This window comes from Puntigrus tetrazona, chromosome 25, assembly GCF_018831695.1.
Source record: "Puntigrus tetrazona isolate hp1 chromosome 25, ASM1883169v1, whole genome shotgun sequence".
Taxonomy (NCBI): Eukaryota; Metazoa; Chordata; class Actinopteri; order Cypriniformes; family Cyprinidae; genus Puntigrus; species Puntigrus tetrazona.
Window position 1 is genome coordinate 9,849,969 of NC_056723.1, and position 21,195 is coordinate 9,871,163.

A 21,195-nucleotide genomic window follows, 5' to 3' on the forward strand; every position below is an offset into this window, starting at 1 on the left:
AACTTTTCCTTTTTCTATGGGCAAAAAAAAAATTGTAGAAAAAAAATAGTCTTGTAAACATGGACAGTGAGGCTTTTGGGTATTTTTTCTAGATAAAGTTTGTCCACTGAAATTTTAACTCAAAAATCTGTCTGGCCAGTTTACAAAAATATCTGTGGACCTATTAAATTTCACAGCTAGTGTGTCTAACAAAACATTTCATATATATAAAAACCTTTTTCCAAAAAAAAAAAAAAAGAATAATAATAATAAGAATGCAAAAATCTGTCCAGTTTGCAAAAATGGCTCTAGACCAATTAAATTCCACAGTGGGTGTGTCCAACGCAACATTTTCAGTTTTCTAACAAACAAACATTCTGGTTAACAAACATAGCTTATAAATGCTTTATTTTGAAATTGTATCGTTATTTTTTTGCAGCAGTGGCCCTTTTTCTTTTTCAGCTGAAATATAGAAATGAAATAGAGAAGAAATTCATAAATTTGTATGCACCATTCTCTACACGTGACACAATCTGTGTCTCAAGGTGAAAAAGTCATTGTTTTGGCAGAGTATGCATTTTAAATCACAGCTGACTATATGTCATGCTTGATCAATCGACAATAAATTATTTTCACTCACACTGTCATTACAAGCAGTACATACCAGTTCTGACTTCTAAAAGGATAGTCACCCAAAACATAAAAAAAGTGCTTTTTTTATTTTTTATTTAGTTTTTCATTATCCCGTAGTCTTTCATACTGCACGTCTGACACCATTAAGGATTCCTAAATTTGATTTGGCATATTTATTACATTAAAAATAGTGTAATTTAAGACGTTCGTGCAGACAATGAATTGAAACCCTGCACAAATTAACAATCAAACTGTTTAAATTGATTCCAAGAAACCCATCACTCAGTAACAAAAGCCTGAAGACAATACGTCGCCCGTTTCATTGCATGCAACAATGAGAGGAATCTGTGCAAGCATTAGCCAACGCTTTAATGAAGTCAAGGCTTTTGTAAAGCAAACAAGCGGTCTTGACGTTATCTGTTGTTGATGCACTGTAACCATCAACTCCAGATGTCTCCTCTCCAGTTTAAAAATCTGGATAAAAGCACACTCGCTTTTGCCCGATTTCCCACAGAATTTGCCTCATTAGTGTTATATAACTGTTAGGAAAGAGTCTGAGTGCACTTGCCTGTTCTTTTATCACAATTACATAATAACCACTACCACATCATGCAAATGTAGCGGTCGCTATGTGGTACTCGAAACCAACCGGTGTGCCAAATGTTTCTGTGAGATGGTTTATGGAAAAATCTCAGTGTTTACACAGACAAACGACACCGATGGGCTGAACCATCCCGGAGGATTTCAGAGTGTGACATCATAAAGGTCACCACACAATAATAGTCCTGTCCATAAATGGTAAGGCTTTTCTGATTAGTAGTAATAAAACTGGGAGTTGGCTTGAAATACAATCACTGCCAAGCACTATAAAAATTGTGAAGTCTGTAGTTTAAAGACAATCAGTTCTGTTTGGACACAGGTTGACATTGTAAACATTGGTGAGGGGAGTTTTGTGATATTAAAGATACTTGGACATAACGTTTTCCACTCTTGCTTAACACTTGGACTACTATGGCTCCATTGTTTATATGGCTGTTACAACATTTCTCGTCATTATATTTTCGGTTTGATATGGGGTCGCCAGATATCATCAACATTTGAGTTGCAATTGTTAACAAAGGACATCTGTCAATACATGTACCAATTGGGAGAGGATAATTAAAGTGGATAATGTTCATTGTCCATTACCCAAATCCTCTAAAGGCAAGTTAGTCAGCTAACTTGGCCAACATGGTAATGCTTCTTGGCAGCTAATTGTACAGTAGTCATCTTCTTCAATGGTGAAAGCACAATATCTCAGAATATTTGTCAGAATTACATTAAAATAAGACGACAAAATCATAATCACTGTATAAATACTGCAATCTCAGGCACTCGTATCCAGGAGGGATTAGACTTCTTAGAGGATGTTTGAATCATTTGTTTTCGTAATTGTTAGTTTTGTGAGAAAAATACAGGCTTGTATAATTCAAAGTATGTCGCAGAAACACAAAAATACCTACTCCCAGCTGAATAGGTCTTAAGTCGCCTTTTAGCATTACAATACATCTCTGAATCTTTTGTGGATCGTGTGCATATGTCTATGTGTGTGGGGCATGCTGCTTTATTGGCAGGATGTTGGAAAGCTGCTGCCATCATAATTCTTTCACATATGCATATCTGCACATGTGAGAAAGGAAGTGACATATGCCGAGAATGCGCTGTGTTCTAGATTAAAGATTGATCGTAAGTGTGATGGTTTTGATTAAACTTCAGGGTCAGCCAACACAATACAGTTCTGATGCCCTTAGAGGTTAAAACTATATATATATCAATGTGCATGCTGTTTCACAGCATATACATAAAATAGCAGGTGTTGCAACTTGAAAAGTCTTAGCAATTTTAAAACAATATCAATTTAGTTAAGACAAAATATTAATGCTATATCACAGCTAGTGCAGTATTTTGTATATCATGTATTATGCAATATTAAATACTATCCTGCTTTAACAATGTTTAGATATTGTAAACTGGGCAAACAACATCATCAACAACAAAAGGCTAGGTTTTAATGTGTACATGCATAATGTTAATAATCACTAGATTACTAATGAACAAATTATTAGATTATGAGATTAGTATTATTGCAATGTTGAGTATTATGTGCTGTCTGTTCTGATAGGAGGCTGCTACACTCCTCTGTTGAGAGTCATCACAGAGTATCGCCCCTCTCATACTTCTATAAAGGGAGGTGGTCCGCTAGTCTCTCCTGATTCTTTTCTCTCACACACTCTTTGACACATTGAACAGACCTGCTCACCATACAGGACAGGATGTGGCTTGCTGTGTTTTATATATGGGGAAGCCTGTTAGCATTTTCTGTGTGTCACATCTGCCCAGAGACCTCCGAGGACATCGCTTCATGGGCAACGCTAAAGCCCCTGGGGCACTGTGGGGACGAGGAGAACTTATGCGCTTATCAACTCGCCCTCCCACCTCTCTCCATCCAGCTTCCCAGGCCTTTTAGGGAGCTGGAGAAAATGGCCAAGGAGCTGCAGGACCTAAAGGAAGTGGTTAACCAGCTAAGGAGGGACTGCCAAGATTGTAAGGATAGACAGAGTATACAGAGAAGTGGACAGAAAGAATACGACGAGGAAAAGGAAAAAAGACCTCTAATTCCAAGACATAACATCAGCATCAAGGAGATGCAAAGTCATAGTGGAGAACAAGTGGTCCGAAACTTACCTTCAACCTTACTGCGAGAAGACACATCGGAAAGTGAAGGAACAATTAAGGATGGCATGAAGAGGCTCGATCATTCCATTTTGGAAAGTCAGGAATGGAACATTGCCCCAAGGATTATTCCAAACCAAGGCACCACAGATCAGAGGTCTGAGACAAGCACAGAAGTAAAAATATTTAACCCCTCACTTTACGAGACACCTGAGGACATTTCTAAGGTCAAACCTGTGCTCTCGCCTACACCTGAGGATTCAGAGAGGGATCTGAAGTCTAAGCAAAGTGAATTAGTAAAACCATCCTTCCTATAAAAATGGATGCCGTACAATCCTCAACCCATGGGAAACAGCAGCCAAACATTCTCAGAGACGGACATGTAAAGAACGTCAGTGGCATCCTGACAGGGAGAAGAAGAGTGCAGAATGTGCCTGATTCAAATGGATTAAGCAGCATTTCAAGGGATGCTAACAGTAAGATAACAGATGTAAGCATGTCAGATGTGAACAGAAGGTTTGTGAAGTTTCCTGGAGTAGATGGACCACTGAGGCCAAAGGGATCCTACATAAACAGCAGAGTTGTCAAGGTTAACAGTGAAGACAGACTGAAGAACCCGGCTTTGGTGAAGATCCACAATCCACAATCCGGGGACATGACAGTCAATACTGAGACAGAAGAAGCTGGATTTTCTCCAGTCAGGAGTGGTGCTATGCGGGTCAAGGAAACAGGTCAGCATACAGCAAACACAAAACCTGGTGCTATTACTGGGCCAACCCTATCTACAGATGACAAAAAAAACCAAGATATCAGTGGGCTTTCCGGTCCCAGGGCAGATGACGGACATGTCCTGAAAGTTGTAAGCCAAGTACCTAAAAATATGGAGGACGATTCAAGAAAACTAAACCGGACTGGGATTACAAGGCTCCCAACAAATCTGAAGAAAGAAAAACCGGGTGGAGTGAGTCACATAGCCACAAATAAGTCAATCTCTAGTATTACGAACCAAGCTGAACAACCAAACATGATTAAAGAAGAAAAAAAGCACATGGGACTGAGTGAAAGTCTGGTAGTTATTAGTAGTGAGGAAGAGACTATCTCCAATTTGAATAGCGAGGACTTGACTTTCATAGGAAGACATGTGGAAAATGAAAATATCTAGATCCAATTACAGAGACTAATAACAGACAAACTGATTTTTGGATAAAATTTTGGATAAGACTAACAGCACTTTCAATGAAAGACAAGTTTTGGTGGGAAAGACCAATCCACAATCTGGGGACATAACGGTCAAACCTGAGCCAGAAGAGTCTGGATTTTCTCCAGCAAGGAGTGGTGTTATGCGGATCAAGGAAACAAGTCCTCGTATAGCAAATATAAAACCTGGGGCAATCAGTGGACCGACTCTGTCAACAGATGACCAAAACAAACAAGACAGTGGTGGGCTTTCTGGTCTCAGAGCAGATGATGGAAATGGCTTGAAAGATGCAAGCCAAGTAACTAAATTTATGGAGGACAATTTGAGAAAAATAAATAAGTCTGGAATTATAAGACTTTCAACAAAACTGAGAAAAGAAAACCAAGGTGAGGTCAGTCACATAGCCACAAATGCCAATGAACAGCCAAACATCGTCAAAGAGGAAAAAAGGCACATGGGAGTGAGTGAAAGTCTGGTAGTTATTAGTAGTGAGGAAGAGATTAGCTCTAAAGTGGATAAAGAAGAATTTACTTTCCCAGGAAGACAGGTGGAAAATGTAAAATATCTAAATCCAATTACAGAAACTAATAACAGACAAATTGATTCCACAACTTTGGACAAGACTGACAGCACCTTTAATGAAAGGACAGCTAATCCACTGTCTCCAGATCTTAAAGATCAGATGCAGCCAGGAATGTTCACTGAAGGGCAAATGAACATATCGGGGTCAAGTCACTGAGTGCAGATACAATGAAGAAAGACATACCAAGCCACAGTAAAGCCACTCTGCCAGAAAAAGATCTGGTGAAGCACACCCTCCTTGTCCCAACTGCAAAGCATAAATTGACTGATAGTACATTAAATACGACCCGTAGGGTTCAATCACAAGTAGTAGGCATAGGGAGAAGGAGAATTCCAATCAAAGTTATAGCTGGAGAGAGATCGTTTCAGAACAGCAAGAAAAACATCAGCAACACACACGTAGTAGTAAGTCAAGACAACAAAGGGTATGTGATGCCAAACCCTTTAAGATACCCAGAGAGAAATCTAACAACTGTGATTTCACATAGAGTCAACAAATTAAGGCAACCTAATGTGATGGACAACATGTCAGCAAACAAAAGTGTTGGGGTACATTCAAAGCTGTCAATCCCAGTCAGAAATATTAATATTGCCAGAAAAAATGGCTCGGGAATAATAAGACCAAGCTATATAAGGAAGTCAAACTTCCAGACTGAGCCAAACACAACCAGAGGCCTCAAGACAAAGGTAAGCACAGTAACTCAATTCTCCAGTTCCACTGGCTTAAGAGAACAAGAACAAACAGAAGAAATCAAACACATTCCACAGGTGATGAGGTCAACTGTATTGCATAATAAATGGGTACAAAACAACAGTACAGAGTCACAATCACAAACTCAAAAGTCTCAAAATTTAAGAAATGCACAAGATTTGTATAAGGTTCAACAAAGTAAGAACCAACTTAGAGACAACAGTGAGACTGGGAGTACAGAGGATCCTAACAATTTGGAAAGTGAAGTCTCGAATTCACCTACTGGAGGCAAAGAAAGCAAGATTTTAAGTTTGGGAACTGATGATACCAGCAGTCAACAACCATTTGAGGTGGACAAGATCAGCAGTGAAAAGAAAGGACCAACTACACCAACCATAAAGAAATCTAAGGAACCAGGAACAAAACTATTTACCACCTCGACAGTCTCCGTTATGGACACAGACCATAAAGACAGTCCAAAAATATTCATAAAGTGACAAATACACATATTGAAATGGCTAAAAACGATAGTTGGGAAACACCCATAAACTTTGAAAGTACTGGAGGACAAAGAGAACTGGAACTTATTAAATTTAATAAAGACAGAATCGAAGAAAACTCTGGGGAGATACTATCTAATCCAAACAGTGCGGACACTGCCCAAGGGTACAGTGGAGAGAGGTACACAGATCCAGTTGTTTTGGAAACGCTTACAAATGTTGAAGAAATTAAAGGCTCAAAGCTTTTCTCACTCAGCCCCGAGGACACTGCTGAGGGGTTTAAATCACATGCAGTCAGTGATGAGGTAACAGTGAGAGAGCAAGTGGAAAACAAGATCCACAGCACCTGTGACATTGATTGTAACACTACGTCAACCCAACAGTCTACAGCCCAGACCAGGCCCCCAGTGGACCCTGGAAGAGGTGAGGAATTGTCTTACACAACTCAAGTTAATGTTTATTTTTTAGAAAGAAGTTGAAGGAGCATTTGCTCTTAATTCATACTGCAAAAAGCCCTCTAAAGTGTTTAGAGTATGGCAGCAGTGCATGTTTATTTGACACAGTGGGATAAATCAATTTGACTCTTTGTATAGATTATACCCAAAGTTTTAGCAGAGTGCAAACAGGGACACATGTCCAAAAGTAAGATCAGGTACAATCTACCCAGATAATCATTCCTATGAAATAATATAATATGAATGTATCTTTTAACACATATTCTGTGACCCCGCACTTTATCTTGATCGTGTGATAGGATTCCATAACAAGGATAAGTGGATATGGATTGTCATCTGAGTAGCAGATGTTGTGGTTTTACTGAAGAGGACCAGCTGTAGGCGTCGTCTTTTGTCTGATGTATCAGGATGTTGAGTCTTTGTTGAGCTTAACGAACGGCTGAAAGGCAATGTCTTTTTTGCAATGCATAATTAATGTAAGCAGAGGTTCAGCACCGTTCCATGTGCTAAATTTACTTCTACAGTGACTGGAGTTTGAAATTTGGCCCAATGTAAACTCTTGAAACCATGGATGAATCCAAATTTCTATGTGCAAAACAGCTTTTACCTTAACATCTTTTAAACGAAACCCTAAGTGTAGTCTGTCGAATGCAGCTTTGCTGTTTGGGTCTAACAACGAAGATGGATAGAAAACAATTTCGGTGCATCATCTTGCTCTGCAATCGTTTACTGATTTATACGATCCAGATTTTCAGCTGAACGTGTATTTTTTCAATTTCAACCCAATTGAATTTATTTATATTGCGCTTTCCACAATAAATATGATTTCAAAGTAGCTTTACAAATAAAAGTGCCTTAAAGCTTCTCTAGTTGAGAGATGACAATGGCAAAGAAATGCTGTTTCTAAGCATGCAAATTTAGGCTGTTTATACATTGTAAATGCATTTTTCATAAACAAAGAATGAGGTAACCTATAACAGTTTTTATTGACCACAGAAAAAGGACCTGCACAAGACTGTGCTGATTACATTCACGAAATCCCGAGGAATGGTGTATACAGAGTAACGCCGCAGACAAAGAGCAGCATGTTTCCTGTTTTCTGTGACATGAAGTCTTCTGGCGGGGGCTGGACTTTGATACAGTATCGCTTTGATGGCAGCACAAGTTTCAATCGCACATGGGATGAATACAAAAACGGATTCGGTCCACTAATAGGAGAGTTTTGGCTCGGCAATGACAAAATTCACTTGTTGACAAAGGCGAAGAACATGTCATTGCGAATAGAAATCGAAGACTTCGAGGGTATCAAAGAATACGCTCATTATGACCACTTTTATGTGGCCAATGAAAGCCAACAATACCGCCTGTCCATTGGTGGTTACTCCGGTACAGCTGGTAATGCCATGCAGTTTAGTAAGAAGTACGATCACGACCAGAAGCTCTTCACCACTCCGGACAGAGACAATGACCAGTATCCCTCTGGAAACTGTGGGGCCTATTACAGCTCAGGCTGGTGGTTTGACGCATGCATGTCTGCAAACTTAAATGGGAAATATTATCAATCAAAGTACAAAGGGGTACGCAATGGGATATTTTGGGGAACGTGGCACAACATTACAATGGAATATTACCCAACCAATGATAGACAGTCTTTTAAGACCGTTAAAATGATGATAAGACCTAAAAACTATGCAAAGTAGTATTATACCCAACAATTCTAAAACTTGCCCGCAAACTTAAGTTAAAGATGGATGGTAGAAAAAAAGGCAAGTGTCTTAAGTATATAGCTACTCTTGTGTTTTTTTGCTTTATTAATAGAATACATAAGTGTGATGTCAGAACTTGGAATAAACATTGATAAATGTTTCTATGTAGATTTTTTTCTCTACACATGTGCATTAGTAGAATACATAGATACACAACTGAGCCCCATGATTCTTTGAAAATGGTGTGTGTAAAACATGAAACCATGCTTTTTCCAGATTCAGCTGTTATATTGTATTTTGTTTGTTTTTTTTACTTACAAACAATAAAATGCTTGTAATCTGGGCTGATCCATGATTACGTTTACATGGATATTTGCAGAATAACAGATGCCGTTTTTTTTTTTTTTTAAACAAATAGCTGGATTTTACCAGCTTGAATAATATCATCTGAAATTTTGTACTATTTAACTTTCTTTCTATCACTTTTCTATTATTTTGAATTATTACGTGTTAACATCAAACAGTGTATGTATGTAGACCACAAAAGACAGACAACTCTTTCAAAGAGGAAATATTAATTTCAGTTAAATAATGATCCTCCTTTTTTAAAGTACTTAAATTAACTAAAGAATAAATTACTACATTTCTTCCAAATATATGTATTTTGCTCCCTGCGTAATTGTTGCTCAATTGTAAGCTTGGGTGTATGATTTTCTTCATACTTATCAAAGAAAAATAAATATGTATCTTTTAATTACAAGGATGCTGTTATTACTTTTTATTATTATTTCTTTTTTTACACACTCTGTACAAGAGAAAATTAAAATCACATTTTGTAAACATGTATTACGTAAGTTCTGCAACGCAAAACATAAGTGTATGATAAAGAAACACAGATTCATAAATATACACCATTATTGTAGAACATATGCCTTTCCCGTAAGCAAACCATGTGTTACAGTACTGATTAAACAAACAGTGTGTATGCAGCACGTTAACGGTTATTTTTCAAATGTCCATTATGGTATGCCAATAATGATCTCAGTGTCTCACTAAAATGCAATAAATATTCTGAGCAACATTCACAATCAGTCATTTCTGTCACCTGAGTGGAAACTCACCACTGAGCCAAAATACGTAACCTTCCCTGCATCATTGTGAACATGAAACGTAGTCTATTCAGCGTAGTCACCCTTGAGCCTGAAAGAAGCAAGAAATTCCTGATAAAGAGCTCAAAACAGCTGTACATTCTTATTGTCCATTATATATATATATATTCCCTTCTTTATGAATAACATCTACTTTCAAGATGATTTTATTCCTGAAGAACACAGTAAAGACTTCTGCTGGCTTTCAAAGAATACCGTTCATATGTTCAGTCTCTTCTGAAGTGGAAAACGTTGTAGCCCAGTTCGGCCATAGCTCCGATGAGCAGCGCCCAAAGAGGGATGCAAACCGAGCTCACCAAGATGTTCATTACGTTCTCTAATTTGGCACAGAGCGTCAGACAAAATGCCAGTTTAAGCAGCATGGCCATGAGGTACCACACGCGCTTCTTCAAGTTCTCCGCCCCGTTGCGAGGGTCGAAGCCTGGCTTGCAGCGGCCTGCCATTTTGACAATGAGCATGAGGAGGAGAATAAGATCAAAGGTCCAGACAGGAAGGAAGATGAGGAACCAGTTCCATAATATCTTCCCGTCCAACTTCAGGACCAGCATAATGAGGAATATAAGCGTGAAGATCCATGTCAGGAGGACTCTCTGAGCAAGAGACATGTTCATTTGAAACGCTGGCCTAAAGGCACAGCATTTAGTTGATCTGAAGGAGAGAAAACATTGGAAGTGATACGATCAGTTAATTCCACCCAGCGGAGTCCATGCAACTAGTCAGATATTATTAATAGTAATATTGTAAATAAGGCTTCATTTAAAACACAACGGTATAAATGCATTTATGATGAATTAATAACATTAGTACTAACAGATTACACAATTAACGTTGTATTAGTATACATAAAAATAGTATACAGAGCTAATATAGACAGTTTAATCAGTTTTTCATTGGATGTTACGCTGCTGTATTAACTTAAACTGCATTGTATTTATTTACTAGGCTAAATAGTCGCATATTGACTATGAGCGTTTGAGACGACGTGCGTATTCAAAAAAGGCTTAGTTTTAACATCAGTTGAACCTTAAATCGTTCATTTAAACACGCTGCCATATAAGATTTGTTTAAATGTGAACTGTTTTAGTTACAGTAATGCCTCCATATTAATTTAACTAACGTTATCCATCAAGCCGTATTTAACATGCAAGACACACAAATGTTCGGTATCAATAATAAACGAACATTAATTTTATTTATTGTTATTTTATCTTGACCGTTCCATCCCGACACATCCTTAAAATAAGAGAGCTATTCATTAGCACAAAACTAGCATATTCAGACCGGACTGCTTCGCGCGTTTATGAAACCAGATCGACGGGAAGCGTAGAAAACATACAGACGGAAAACCTTACCGATGATCAAGACAACACGGCAGGCCTTCTAGTCAGAGGGGTAAACGATTAAAACCGATGTCCCTTTCTAGTCGGTGTGTATTTGAACACTGACGATTTCAAAACAACTTCTCTAGAAGCACTAAGTTAAGGTTCACGCAGCGCCATCTAGCGGACTGGAGGAAGCGCGTTAAACCGCCAGGCGAACTCGGTTCAATTCAATTTAATTTAACTTTGTACCAAAGAATCTAATATTCATTACGTCTTTCACGATCATATATTTATACACGTTTAGTTATTTAGTTTGTATTAATTTTGAGTTCTCATAAATGCGCAGCGGTACACAAACGGTCAGGATATTTATATTAATATATTAGATTTAGGTTTGTTTTACACTAAATCCTACTGTACACCGACAGAGCACTTGGATTATACGACACGTCTCGCATGGAATATCAATAATAATAAAAATAAAAATTTAAATAATAATAAAAAAGTGCGACGTATATTTTAATTAAATTTGGAAAATAAAGAAGAGCATATGGCACTAGAACAACACAAGGGTGAGTAAATGATGACTTATTTTCATTTTTGAGGGAACTATCCTTTTTAGCTGGCACATCCATCTGGTAGCTAAAATGTTCTGCCAGTTTTTAATCTCATTTTCCCTTCAAAAGTTTTTTTAAACTGGTTTGAAACGTAAGAATGTTACCAAAAACCCTCCCGGCGTCTTTATTGGTCCTCAAGATGGCGCTGTTTCATTAGTTTCAGCTGTTAAGCCACTAGCTCGCAGACTGCTCCTCACAGCGAGGCTCTGAAGATAAAACCGAGAATAAACATGAATCACTATCCCAATATTTTGCTTCAGTTTTGCCCACATTTACACCTCTGTAAAAGCAACATTTGTCATTTCCCTTGCACTTTAACTGCCATAAACGTATACACGTTTCTCACCCTCAAGATGAAAGAAAATGTTCAGATTTTTCTCAGGTTGATTGCACACCTGAGATAACCATCGGAATCCACTAATTTGCAATATACCATTACAATTACCTGCTTTCTAAAACAGCCTTTAGGGTCCAGACAAGAAGGTGCAGGGTGCACTGATAGCACACAAAAAGCCGCATCCGTACCGAATCGGTTAATGAGCTTATTACCCTTTGCAAATGTCCTGTTGTGGTTGCCATTACTGAGGCCTTAAGGGGGTGTCAGCACAAAAGCCAGGTAATAATACAGCGGCTTCTTTGCTCCGTGTTGCTTATCAGTGAAACCACACAACTGCAAGCTGCCTTGAGGCCCTGAGCTGAGGACGCTGTTTTAATTGGGTCAGTCTGATTCTGCAGCCTGTTGCCACCACACGACTGAATAGAGAGCTTTTTATGAGGATGCACAAGGTGTTTCAGACACGCGCACACACACACACGCACACACACACACACCAACACCTGGAATAGTCTGCTGCTCCATTATGACGATTTACCACAGTTCTCGCAAAATAGTCTTTATGTATAGGCCTATATATAGCATTTATAGCAGGATCATAGTGTCGGTAGTAATGCATTTTTAGTCACACGAGTGACGTAAACACATGACCTTTTTACATGAGAATATCTGAGTTACTTCTAACGCCATAGTGTTTCCAATGTATTGATTTGTTTTTGTGTACTGTGTAAACATTACGGTTACTGTAGTTCTAGACAAAATGTCAACATGCATTTATTTATCTCATTCCCGAAAATGTATCATAATAGTAACCACAGTAAAACCACTATACTAGTTACACATTGATTTAATATACAACTACAGATCCACTGTAAATGAAAACATTACGTGCATCCCCTATCCCAAATAATGTCATAATATATTTGCTCATGAAACATTTTTATTATCGCTGCTAAAAACAAGTTGCACTGCTTTATATAAAAAAAAATTCCATTTTTTTTTCATGAATAAAAAGTTCAGAAAGAAATTCGTCTTGACTGTTACTTTGGTTAATTTAATGCATCCTTGCTGAAGTATTATTATCAGTAGTAGTAATATTTAATGGTAATATCACAGTAGTTTCTGCAAAACTATTAAGCAAAACAACTGTTTTCAGCAGTCTTACCTGGTTTAAAGAACCGTTATCACTTTAAAATGACATCATACGGTGACACTGAGGGCTGAGAAAAGATTATCCTTATCTGGCCTTTACATAATTTGTTCCTTCAGTCTGGCACAACTTTATGCGTTGACTTTGAATATGAATATTTCAAATTAAGGTAAAGATAGAGTCCTTTGTATGTGCCAAGCACAGCTGCACAGTAGATATTAAAAATATTCCCCGTAGAACTGTGTCCATGTGCCTCACACATAACTGAGCTTTGTGGCTTTGTCTATGTTTGCGCATATTTGGGTGACAAATATATATTTATATATAATAAAACTAATTTGGCATTCTAACCTGAACATACGGCATGTCAAAATTCAATATCTACAAAATGGGAATTTAAAGGGACAGTTCACCTTAAAAAAAAAAATAAAAAAATTATTTACTCTCGTGTCGTTCCAAACCTGTATTATTCGAATTCTTCTGTGGAAAACTATATATGTATTTCAAAGTGAACAAGCTGTTCTTTTTTATATAATGAAAGTAAATAGTCCCCATCCATCTTAATTTTACTTTAATTTTTCTTAAGATTTAAAGGGACATTTACTCAAAAGTGAAAAAATCGGTCATTATTACTCACCCTAATGTCGTTCTAAATCAGCAGGGCATTCGTTCATCTTTGGAAGACAAATTGAGATATTTTTGATGAAATCTGAGAGCTTTCCGACCCTCAGACAGCAACGCAACCAAGGCCCAGAAAGGTTGTAAAGACATCATTAAAATAGTCCACGTGAAATCAGCGGTTTAACGGCACTTTTTAAGTCAACAAAAATAACCTTATTCAACGGTTACATCTCTTCCGAGTTCGGAGTGTACTGGAACATAACCCCACTGAAACATAAAAATCAGCAAAAGACCTACACGCGAGTGTCTCCGCTACAAAACATCTTCATGCGAAAGATACGCAATTCAGCTTGCATTTACATCAACATCCAAAGCGCACATCTCTGCGATTCTGTAAGGTAAATTCAATTTGGGGCTTCAATTTCCTCTTGTGGGTACGTAATGTGGTTGTCATGTTCAATGAGAAATTGCTTCCCCTCTGAAGAGCTCGGTGGGAACCGCAATAGGCTGCTATGACACGCTCGTTCCCGGCGTCCTTCCAGAGAAGATTAAAAGCTTGATATCGAAATCATGCTTCGTCACCAATGCAAGACATCTTATTTACTCCGAATGGGAAGCGAATGCAGTGTCAGACGTGAAAAACACGTTTCTGTCGTACACACGCACGCACCGTTTCAAATCAAGGCTCTTCAGGCCCCGCTTGGCTGCGGCTCCATTATCTCCGGTTCCTGCAGTATCCTAAGATTCCCCCGGCGTACTTCAGCCCTAGGGCTGTCGGTGTTGATTTATGTTTGACAGCCATTGAACTCATCACAGCCTTGTGCGAATATCCGTATTGACCTGTGGCCACTCACATTAAATCCTATCGAGTTTAGTCTTGCATGATGTTCGACCCCCTCGAGGAAGCCTGTCTTAGAGCAATCGGAAAATTCATAGCTATAGCATTTAAGCGCAAATCTATCTTAGGCAACGTGAGATCAATATAAAATTGCAGCCATTTGTGCTTTCATATTGGATTTGTGCATATGAAAATACTTCAGCACAGAACAGGTGGATGTGCCAGATATGACATCGGGAAGAACGTAAGAAAAAGCTTCATTAGACTTGAATGTAATGGCGTTAAATGGAAATTGTAAATAGCTGCCATGTAAAGACTGACTCCTCCAATAATGTGTTTAAATTAACAGTGCACACCAAAAGGCCATTTAAGCTGTAGATGAGTTTGTTTCTTCATCAAAACAGATTTAGCATTATATCACTTGTGAACTAAATACAAGCTCTGCAGTGAATGGGTGCCGCCAGAAGAAGAGTAACAACAGCTGATAAACACGTCACAATAATCCAGAAGTAATCCGGTTCATCTTGTGCAGTAAAAATAATAGATTATACATTTTTAACAGCTGTTTATGTTTAATCTGTGCATATTTCTCCTCTGATTCAGGTGAGACCATTTTTTCACTGGAGAAAGCCGTATTACGGATTGAGGACAAATTTGTGACATATTTGTTTATTACAAAAATGCATCTTTTTGTGTGCCATGAAACCATGAAAAACGAAATAGAAAAGGGTATTTTTTTACCACAGGAGTACAGCGTTTTAAAAAGCGGTGTTCACGGCATGATATTCTAGTAGATATTAAGCTTCTTTTTGTAATGCTAATGCAATACAAGTATTGTAATTTACTTAAGTTTGTATAATACATATTTATATTGAAATTTTAAAAAAATTCAATTTATATAACAAATTATATAAATAGATAACTGACCTTCAAAAATAATTCATTTGACAGATATCTGTATGACTGTAATTTATTAATAAAAACTAAAAAAAAAAAGAGTATAATAAAGTCATCTGACCACTGAATTGACATTGACCTGACAAAAGAGCTCTGATTTTGGCCCAGAAGGATATAACAAGAACATTTCTATAGTCCATAACAAATGATTTACATTTACTGTACATGAGGGTTGACGTGGTTGTACAACTGTCCTTTATTTCAGTCATCATAACCGTCCTCTGCTGCTCCATGCCAGTTTAACAGCGGTCTTCGTTCTGGAGGGACAGTCGGCTCGATCCGCTGCCACCGACTGGGTGGCCAGATGATGTGAGACGCCCGGCCGTGAACAAGACCCAGAGAAACCTGTGGAGATCAGAGTCATCAAGCTTATGAACTACCACGAAACCCTCTATAAAGTCAAACAAACCGGTCTATTTCTTAAGGGGAAAGTAGCTTTTGATAGGCTGCCGTTTAACAAAGCGCAACTAGAACAAGAATTACATGCTTTTCTCATCTAGTGAATACAAAGCAATATATCTCTAGCTAGAAGAGAAAAGGACCTCATTCCTTTTTATAGCCAGAAGGACACGGGAGAGAATCCAACAAGCTCCCAAAACCCCTGATTTGGAGGGTTCTGTAAATATCTGCAGGGTTTGGAGGGACTTAAAGGGCTGATAATGTACTCACCTGCAGAGGAAGATATAGACGTCACAAATCTTTGGGTTTAACAGTATGACTAGACCACAGTATGAGTCAGAAGTACTATAGAAAAGCTCTGAGAAGAACCATACTGGGTCCATCACTGTGTGTGTGAAAATTTATGCATGCATATGTAGTGTATGTATGTATATATATATATATATATATATATATATATATATGTATATGTATATGTATATATATATATATATATATATATATATATATATATATAAAATGGTATTTTATTTTGTATATAGTTACAGTTGAAAATAACAATTTTTAAGACCAAAAATCAATGGGGTACAAAACTACATTTTGTTTGTCACACAGGTTTGTAACGACGTTCGGATGAGGTTTTGAACTAAATGACACAGAATTTTCATTTTTGGCTGAACTATCCCTTTAAGCCCACAAATTGGATGTCTGAGTCGAATCCGTGTGACATTTTGCAGTGTTTTGTGGGCAAAATAAACACGGCCTCAGACAGTCAGGATTTTGTGACCTGACTTTCAATCAGTGCTTTGGAGTCTTGTCATTATTTTAGAGTCCAAATACTTCGAACAACAACATTATAAGCCTTCTCAGCGTTAAATATCAATCTAAATTCTCGGGAAAGATTTAAATTTAGCCTCGAAAAGGACATTAAGCAAAAAAATACACACGTAAACACACACATCTTGCTGCATAATACATCAAGTCAAGGTAAAGGCGCAGTCTGTGCTGACAAATGTGAAAGCAATTGCCTGAAACATCCAGCAAGAATATTTGCTTAGAGATATATGACCTAATAGTTTTTCGCCAAAACCATCCTTTGCATTTTCCGTCCTGGTCTCTGGAGAAAACCAAAAGCGTATTGGGTAATGGATGTAAAACAATAATAACAGAGACCTAAGAAGTATGTGATTCAGTGAGAAACACATTCATTTGCTTTCTGACAAGAAACATCATTAAAAATTCACCTGAGGACAAACACTCGGAAAACCTCAGCCGGTGCAAAACCGTCAAAACTGAAGGAGTCAGTGACTAAACGGACAGGACCGTTTGTTTTTCGTACTCAGCCCAAGTAAGCAAATCCCAACATTTGAACATATTTCAAGGACAATCTGAGCAGCAGATCTTGACGTGTTGTGAATGACTGTAGCGAGTCGTGTCACAGCCGGAGTTGAGAAGGGAGGAAGAATCACTGCTGTGTTTAATAATGTATCTGAGGAGGCGTGCAGCAAAGAAGCTTCTTCAAAGAACCAATAATACCTCAATCTCTATACATTACAGGCAGGGGCATTCGAGCGCATCAAGGCTGTTAACAAAGTCCCCAGAACGCGGCAATCTTTGTTGGTGTTCGTTGAATTTTTTATAAACAAGTCTATTTGTGGTGAAATCTGCTTATGGTGGTGACTTCCAGAAAAGATCCTTTGAAACTGCAGCCTGAAAGACCATCCATCCACCTGTGAGATCAGTGACACGCCTGAGAAAATCACTACTGGATACCTGCTTTGTACTGTACCTATATGCCGTTTTATTATTGTTTTAAGTTGAAAATGAATAACAAATTATTATTTTTCTTTTGCATCTTCACTTGCTATAGTCAACAATTAATGTTATGTAATGTAACAAGTATGTTATTTACGATCTGTGAGACTTTTAATGTCTTAAATCAGCAAAAATCTGTAAAATATTATTTCAGTTTAAGCGTCTTATATTTTAAAAAATGTTTTCATTTTATTTCAGTGATTAACAAAGTTTTAATAAAGAATAAAGACTTTTAAGCACCCATTACTCCAGTCCTCAGAGTCACATAATCCTGCTTCGTGTTTTTGTGAAAACGATCACATTTTTTTGATGAATTAAAAAAGTGAAAAAAAGTATTTATGTAACTGTGATATCTTTGTCATGAAATGAGCAAATACAAAAACTGTATTTATTTAAGAAACAGACATCCTTTGTAACATTGTTAATGTCTTTACCATCACTTTCGTTTCATTTAGTGCATACTTGTTGAAAAAGCACTAATTTCTTCTAAATAAATAAATAAATAAAAATACTTCTGCCACAAAATGCCACTTTTGAATGGTACATGTATATAAACCATTAATTGCATTTATAATTGTAATATTTTTTGATAACATAAATTTTATTTGACAATCTTGGTGTTATTTTTATTATATGAAATACATGAATTAAAAACTATAGATTTAAAGTAGCAAGCTAATAGTTTGAGTTTAAAAATAAATAATAATATCAGTTAAACAAAATTAGGAAATAACTGAAAAAAGAGCAAAATCTGCTAAATAAAATCATCTATTGTTATTGTTTAAAACACTGAAATAGAGGTTTCAGAACAGATTTTCTTTTTTAAATATATATATATATATATATATATATATATATATATATATATATATATATATATATATATATATAGTGATGCTAGGATGCTGTTGGTTATTTCTCAAGTGTTAATTTCTCAAAGTAGTGTATTTTTGTCCTTAGTAAGCACCAATTAATTGATTACCGGTCCAAATGTGTTGCTGTCGAAACTGTGTCCATGATGGTCCCCCTCGATCCACAGATGTCCATCTGGAACTCTTACATAACGGTTTTTATATCCCAGCGTTCTGATAATAGAAAAAAATCACGCGTTAATGGATTCTGGCTGCTTTTAAAGCAGCAAAACACCAGGCTATTTTTCATTTCCCGCTGTTTATGTTACACTTGACCAGCGACGTGTATTCACCAATCCTGCATTTGGCTCTTGGCCTGCTCTCTAAATCTAAGATCAATAATTAATGTTCGCGCAGCTGCTGCAGTCTTTGTTTTATATTTAAGATGACTTTCTGACACAGCAATAGCTCATATCCCTTGCAGGCGGTGCTGTGAGCGCTTTAGAGCGAGAGCGTGAAGGAAATTTCACATTTTTAATGCCGTTTTTTCTTCATCAGCCATCGCAGAGCTAAATTAACTTCCGCTTCATGTGAATCATCTGAAAATCAAACCGGAGAAGTCATCAGGCCCGGGATTTCCTCGACCGAATCCCAAGATCACCTTGAGATGTAATGCTTTTGGCCGTGAATGGTTTGATGAGACATTAATGTTTGATGACACTTACGGCTAAATGGTGCATTTGTGCGATACAAGCATTTAAAGAGGACCGAGTCTGAATTGGCGCGTTTAATAAACTCAAACAGATCCTTCGAGCGCTGCTACAAAGGCCTGTTAGCCTGAGTAAACACTTTTTAGGCAACAAACACATTTTCTGCCATTAGAACCCAAGAATCAATCACGATGCTGTCAAACTTCATTCATAAGTTAATTTGGGACTTACTTGATGAAGTCCCCCTCGATCCCAATGACCCGTTTGATGATCTTCTGCCGAGGGTCCTTCGGGCTCCTGCAGAAGGAGTGAGCAGATATGAGATGGTACGACTACAACATTTGCATACTGATGACAGAAGTGTTCCTGGTTTATTTGAGGATGCTGCTGAGCTCAGTGGATTATGGGGCATTAGGGACAGTTTTCAGAGACCAGATGGGTCTTATCTGCTGGAGTAAGTCAAGAAAAGACTCGACGAAATGTCAAAACTCTTGATTTTCGGGGCGCAATATTATTAGATCGTATTTCACTTGATTCACTTAGCGTACTCATTTGGGACAATGCTTAAGTTTTAGATGCAGGAGAGGGAAAATGTTTTTTTGAATGTTATATGTGACTCTGGTAAACAAAAACCTCGATGTACGGTTTGTTAGGATGGGACAATATTTAGTTGAGATACAACTATTTGAATATCTGGAATAGGAGGGTGCAAAGTAACCTAAATATTGAGAAAATCACCTTTAAAGTTGTCCAAAAAAAGTTTTTAGCAATGCATATCGCTAAGTTTGGATGTATTTATGGCAGGAAATTTACAAAATACAGTCACAAGAACTTACTTCTGACAAAAACAAAACAAAGCAAAACAAAACTTCAAATCTCAAAATTACTAAATTATTTCTCCTAATCGTATGTGCCATACGGGTTTTATATCTAGCAAGTTAATGTCCTGTAATTGCAATTCATATCTCAAATTTTTAAGTTTATTGTTTCCAAAAATACATTTACATGACGTGCATTAAAGATTTTTTTTTTTCAAAATCAGTGTTGACCAACTATTAAAATGGTTTCTCTTTCAAGTTACAGTTGCTCACATGACTTTTTCAGGCCTGGCAATCCCAAGCTTATATTTTTCTCTAAGTGAAAGCAATTCCACACAGCTTTTATTTTGAGGTCAGGTCTCTGTAAGTGTTACATCTGTAGAGTCTGAAGTATCCGTTCCATCAGTTTTGACCTGATCCCTCACATCATTACCCACAACGACCCTGACCTTGTCTTTCAGGAGCCTGCAAACTTCTCATCCCATCCGCGTCTGAAACTTTCTGCCACTGGCTGCCACTCCATGCTTTATGGAATTTCATGTACAGTAATCTTTTCTGCTTGTTGCCTTTCCGCAAGAGCGCTTTCTCAGCTGCAACTCACCCTGTAAGGCTTCTTATAAGATGACTTCTCACGGCTGAAGTGTGTACTTTGCTGCCAAACGTCTCTCAAATGCTGAGCAAGCACTTTGTTGTGAAATTGCCTACTTTCTTTGTGACCGTCCGAACACCATGTCTTAACAAACCTAGGCACCTAAGTACAAAATCTGTTCGTAGACATTTGTAGGACATTTTGTGTTATCTTTTATCGAATGAAGTTTATCTGCATTTACTCTAGTTTTTAATAGCTGTTCGGTGAGGTTCCAAAAGTCTTAAAATTCAGATTAAAGAATGAAAATTAAATGAACGCTTCACTTCAAGCTTCCTGTCAGAAGCTATGCAATGTTAAATCTTCAAACAGCTCCAGCGCAGCCTCCATCCATCACACACACACACACACACGCACGCACACACACACACACACACACACACACACACACACACACACACACACACACACACACACACACACACACACACACACACACACACACACACACACACACACACACACACACACACACACACACACACACCTCTT

The 21,195-nt window shown here is 37.6% G+C and overlaps 4 protein-coding genes across 10 annotated transcripts in view; 2 read left to right on the top strand and 2 right to left on the bottom strand.

Annotated features, from left to right (window-relative positions):
- Positions 1-1,267: 1,267 nt before the first annotated feature.
- Positions 1,268-3,641, top strand: LOC122331279. The gene has a single exon (XM_043228843.1). The coding sequence runs from the start codon at positions 2,925-2,927 to the stop codon at positions 3,639-3,641; it is 717 nt and encodes a 238-aa protein (XP_043084778.1). The 5' UTR covers positions 1,268-2,924.
- Positions 3,642-5,514: 1,873 nt separating this feature from the next.
- Positions 5,515-8,996, top strand: LOC122331039 (fibroleukin-like). Its single transcript, XM_043228469.1, has 2 exons — positions 5,515-6,718; positions 7,747-8,996. Exons 1-2 carry the CDS (start codon positions 6,310-6,312, stop codon positions 8,448-8,450), a joined length of 1,113 nt encoding a protein of 370 aa, XP_043084404.1. The 5' UTR covers positions 5,515-6,309; the 3' UTR covers positions 8,451-8,996.
- On the bottom strand, positions 8,154-11,113 carry tmem60 (transmembrane protein 60). Of its 4 annotated transcripts, XR_006248113.1 has the most exons (4): positions 10,978-11,113; positions 9,821-10,273; positions 9,578-9,656; positions 8,154-8,290 (listed from the first exon to the last, which is right to left on the bottom strand). XR_006248113.1 is itself a non-coding variant. In XM_043228472.1 (3 exons), the coding sequence occupies exon 2, from the start codon at positions 10,234-10,236 to the stop codon at positions 9,832-9,834; it is 405 nt and encodes a 134-aa protein (XP_043084407.1). In that variant the 5' UTR covers positions 10,237-10,273; positions 10,978-11,113; the 3' UTR covers positions 9,220-9,656; positions 9,821-9,831. The 4 variants fall into 4 exon arrangements, 2 of the variants coding, with proteins under 2 accessions (XP_043084407.1, XP_043084405.1); XR_006248112.1 differs by having other exon boundaries at positions 9,578-10,273; XM_043228472.1 differs by lacking the exon at positions 8,154-8,290 and having other exon boundaries at positions 9,220-9,656.
- A 3,970-nt stretch (positions 11,114-15,083) lies between these two features.
- immp2l (inner mitochondrial membrane peptidase subunit 2) overlaps positions 15,084-21,195 on the bottom strand; it is a 74,754-nt gene continuing 68,642 nt past the window's right edge. For 2 of the 4 annotated variants that reach the window (XM_043228698.1, XM_043228697.1), the window contains 3 exons: positions 19,471-19,536; positions 18,661-18,763; positions 16,403-17,593 (listed from right to left, as the gene is read on the bottom strand). In XM_043228698.1, the coding sequence (XP_043084633.1) occupies positions 17,408-17,593; positions 18,661-18,763; positions 19,471-19,536 (355 nt within the window). In that variant the 3' untranslated portion in view covers positions 16,403-17,407. Of the gene's footprint in view, positions 15,810-16,402; positions 17,594-18,645; positions 18,764-19,470; positions 19,537-21,195 lie in introns of those variants that run through there. The other 2 variants (XM_043228699.1, XM_043228700.1) reach the window with 2 other exon arrangements.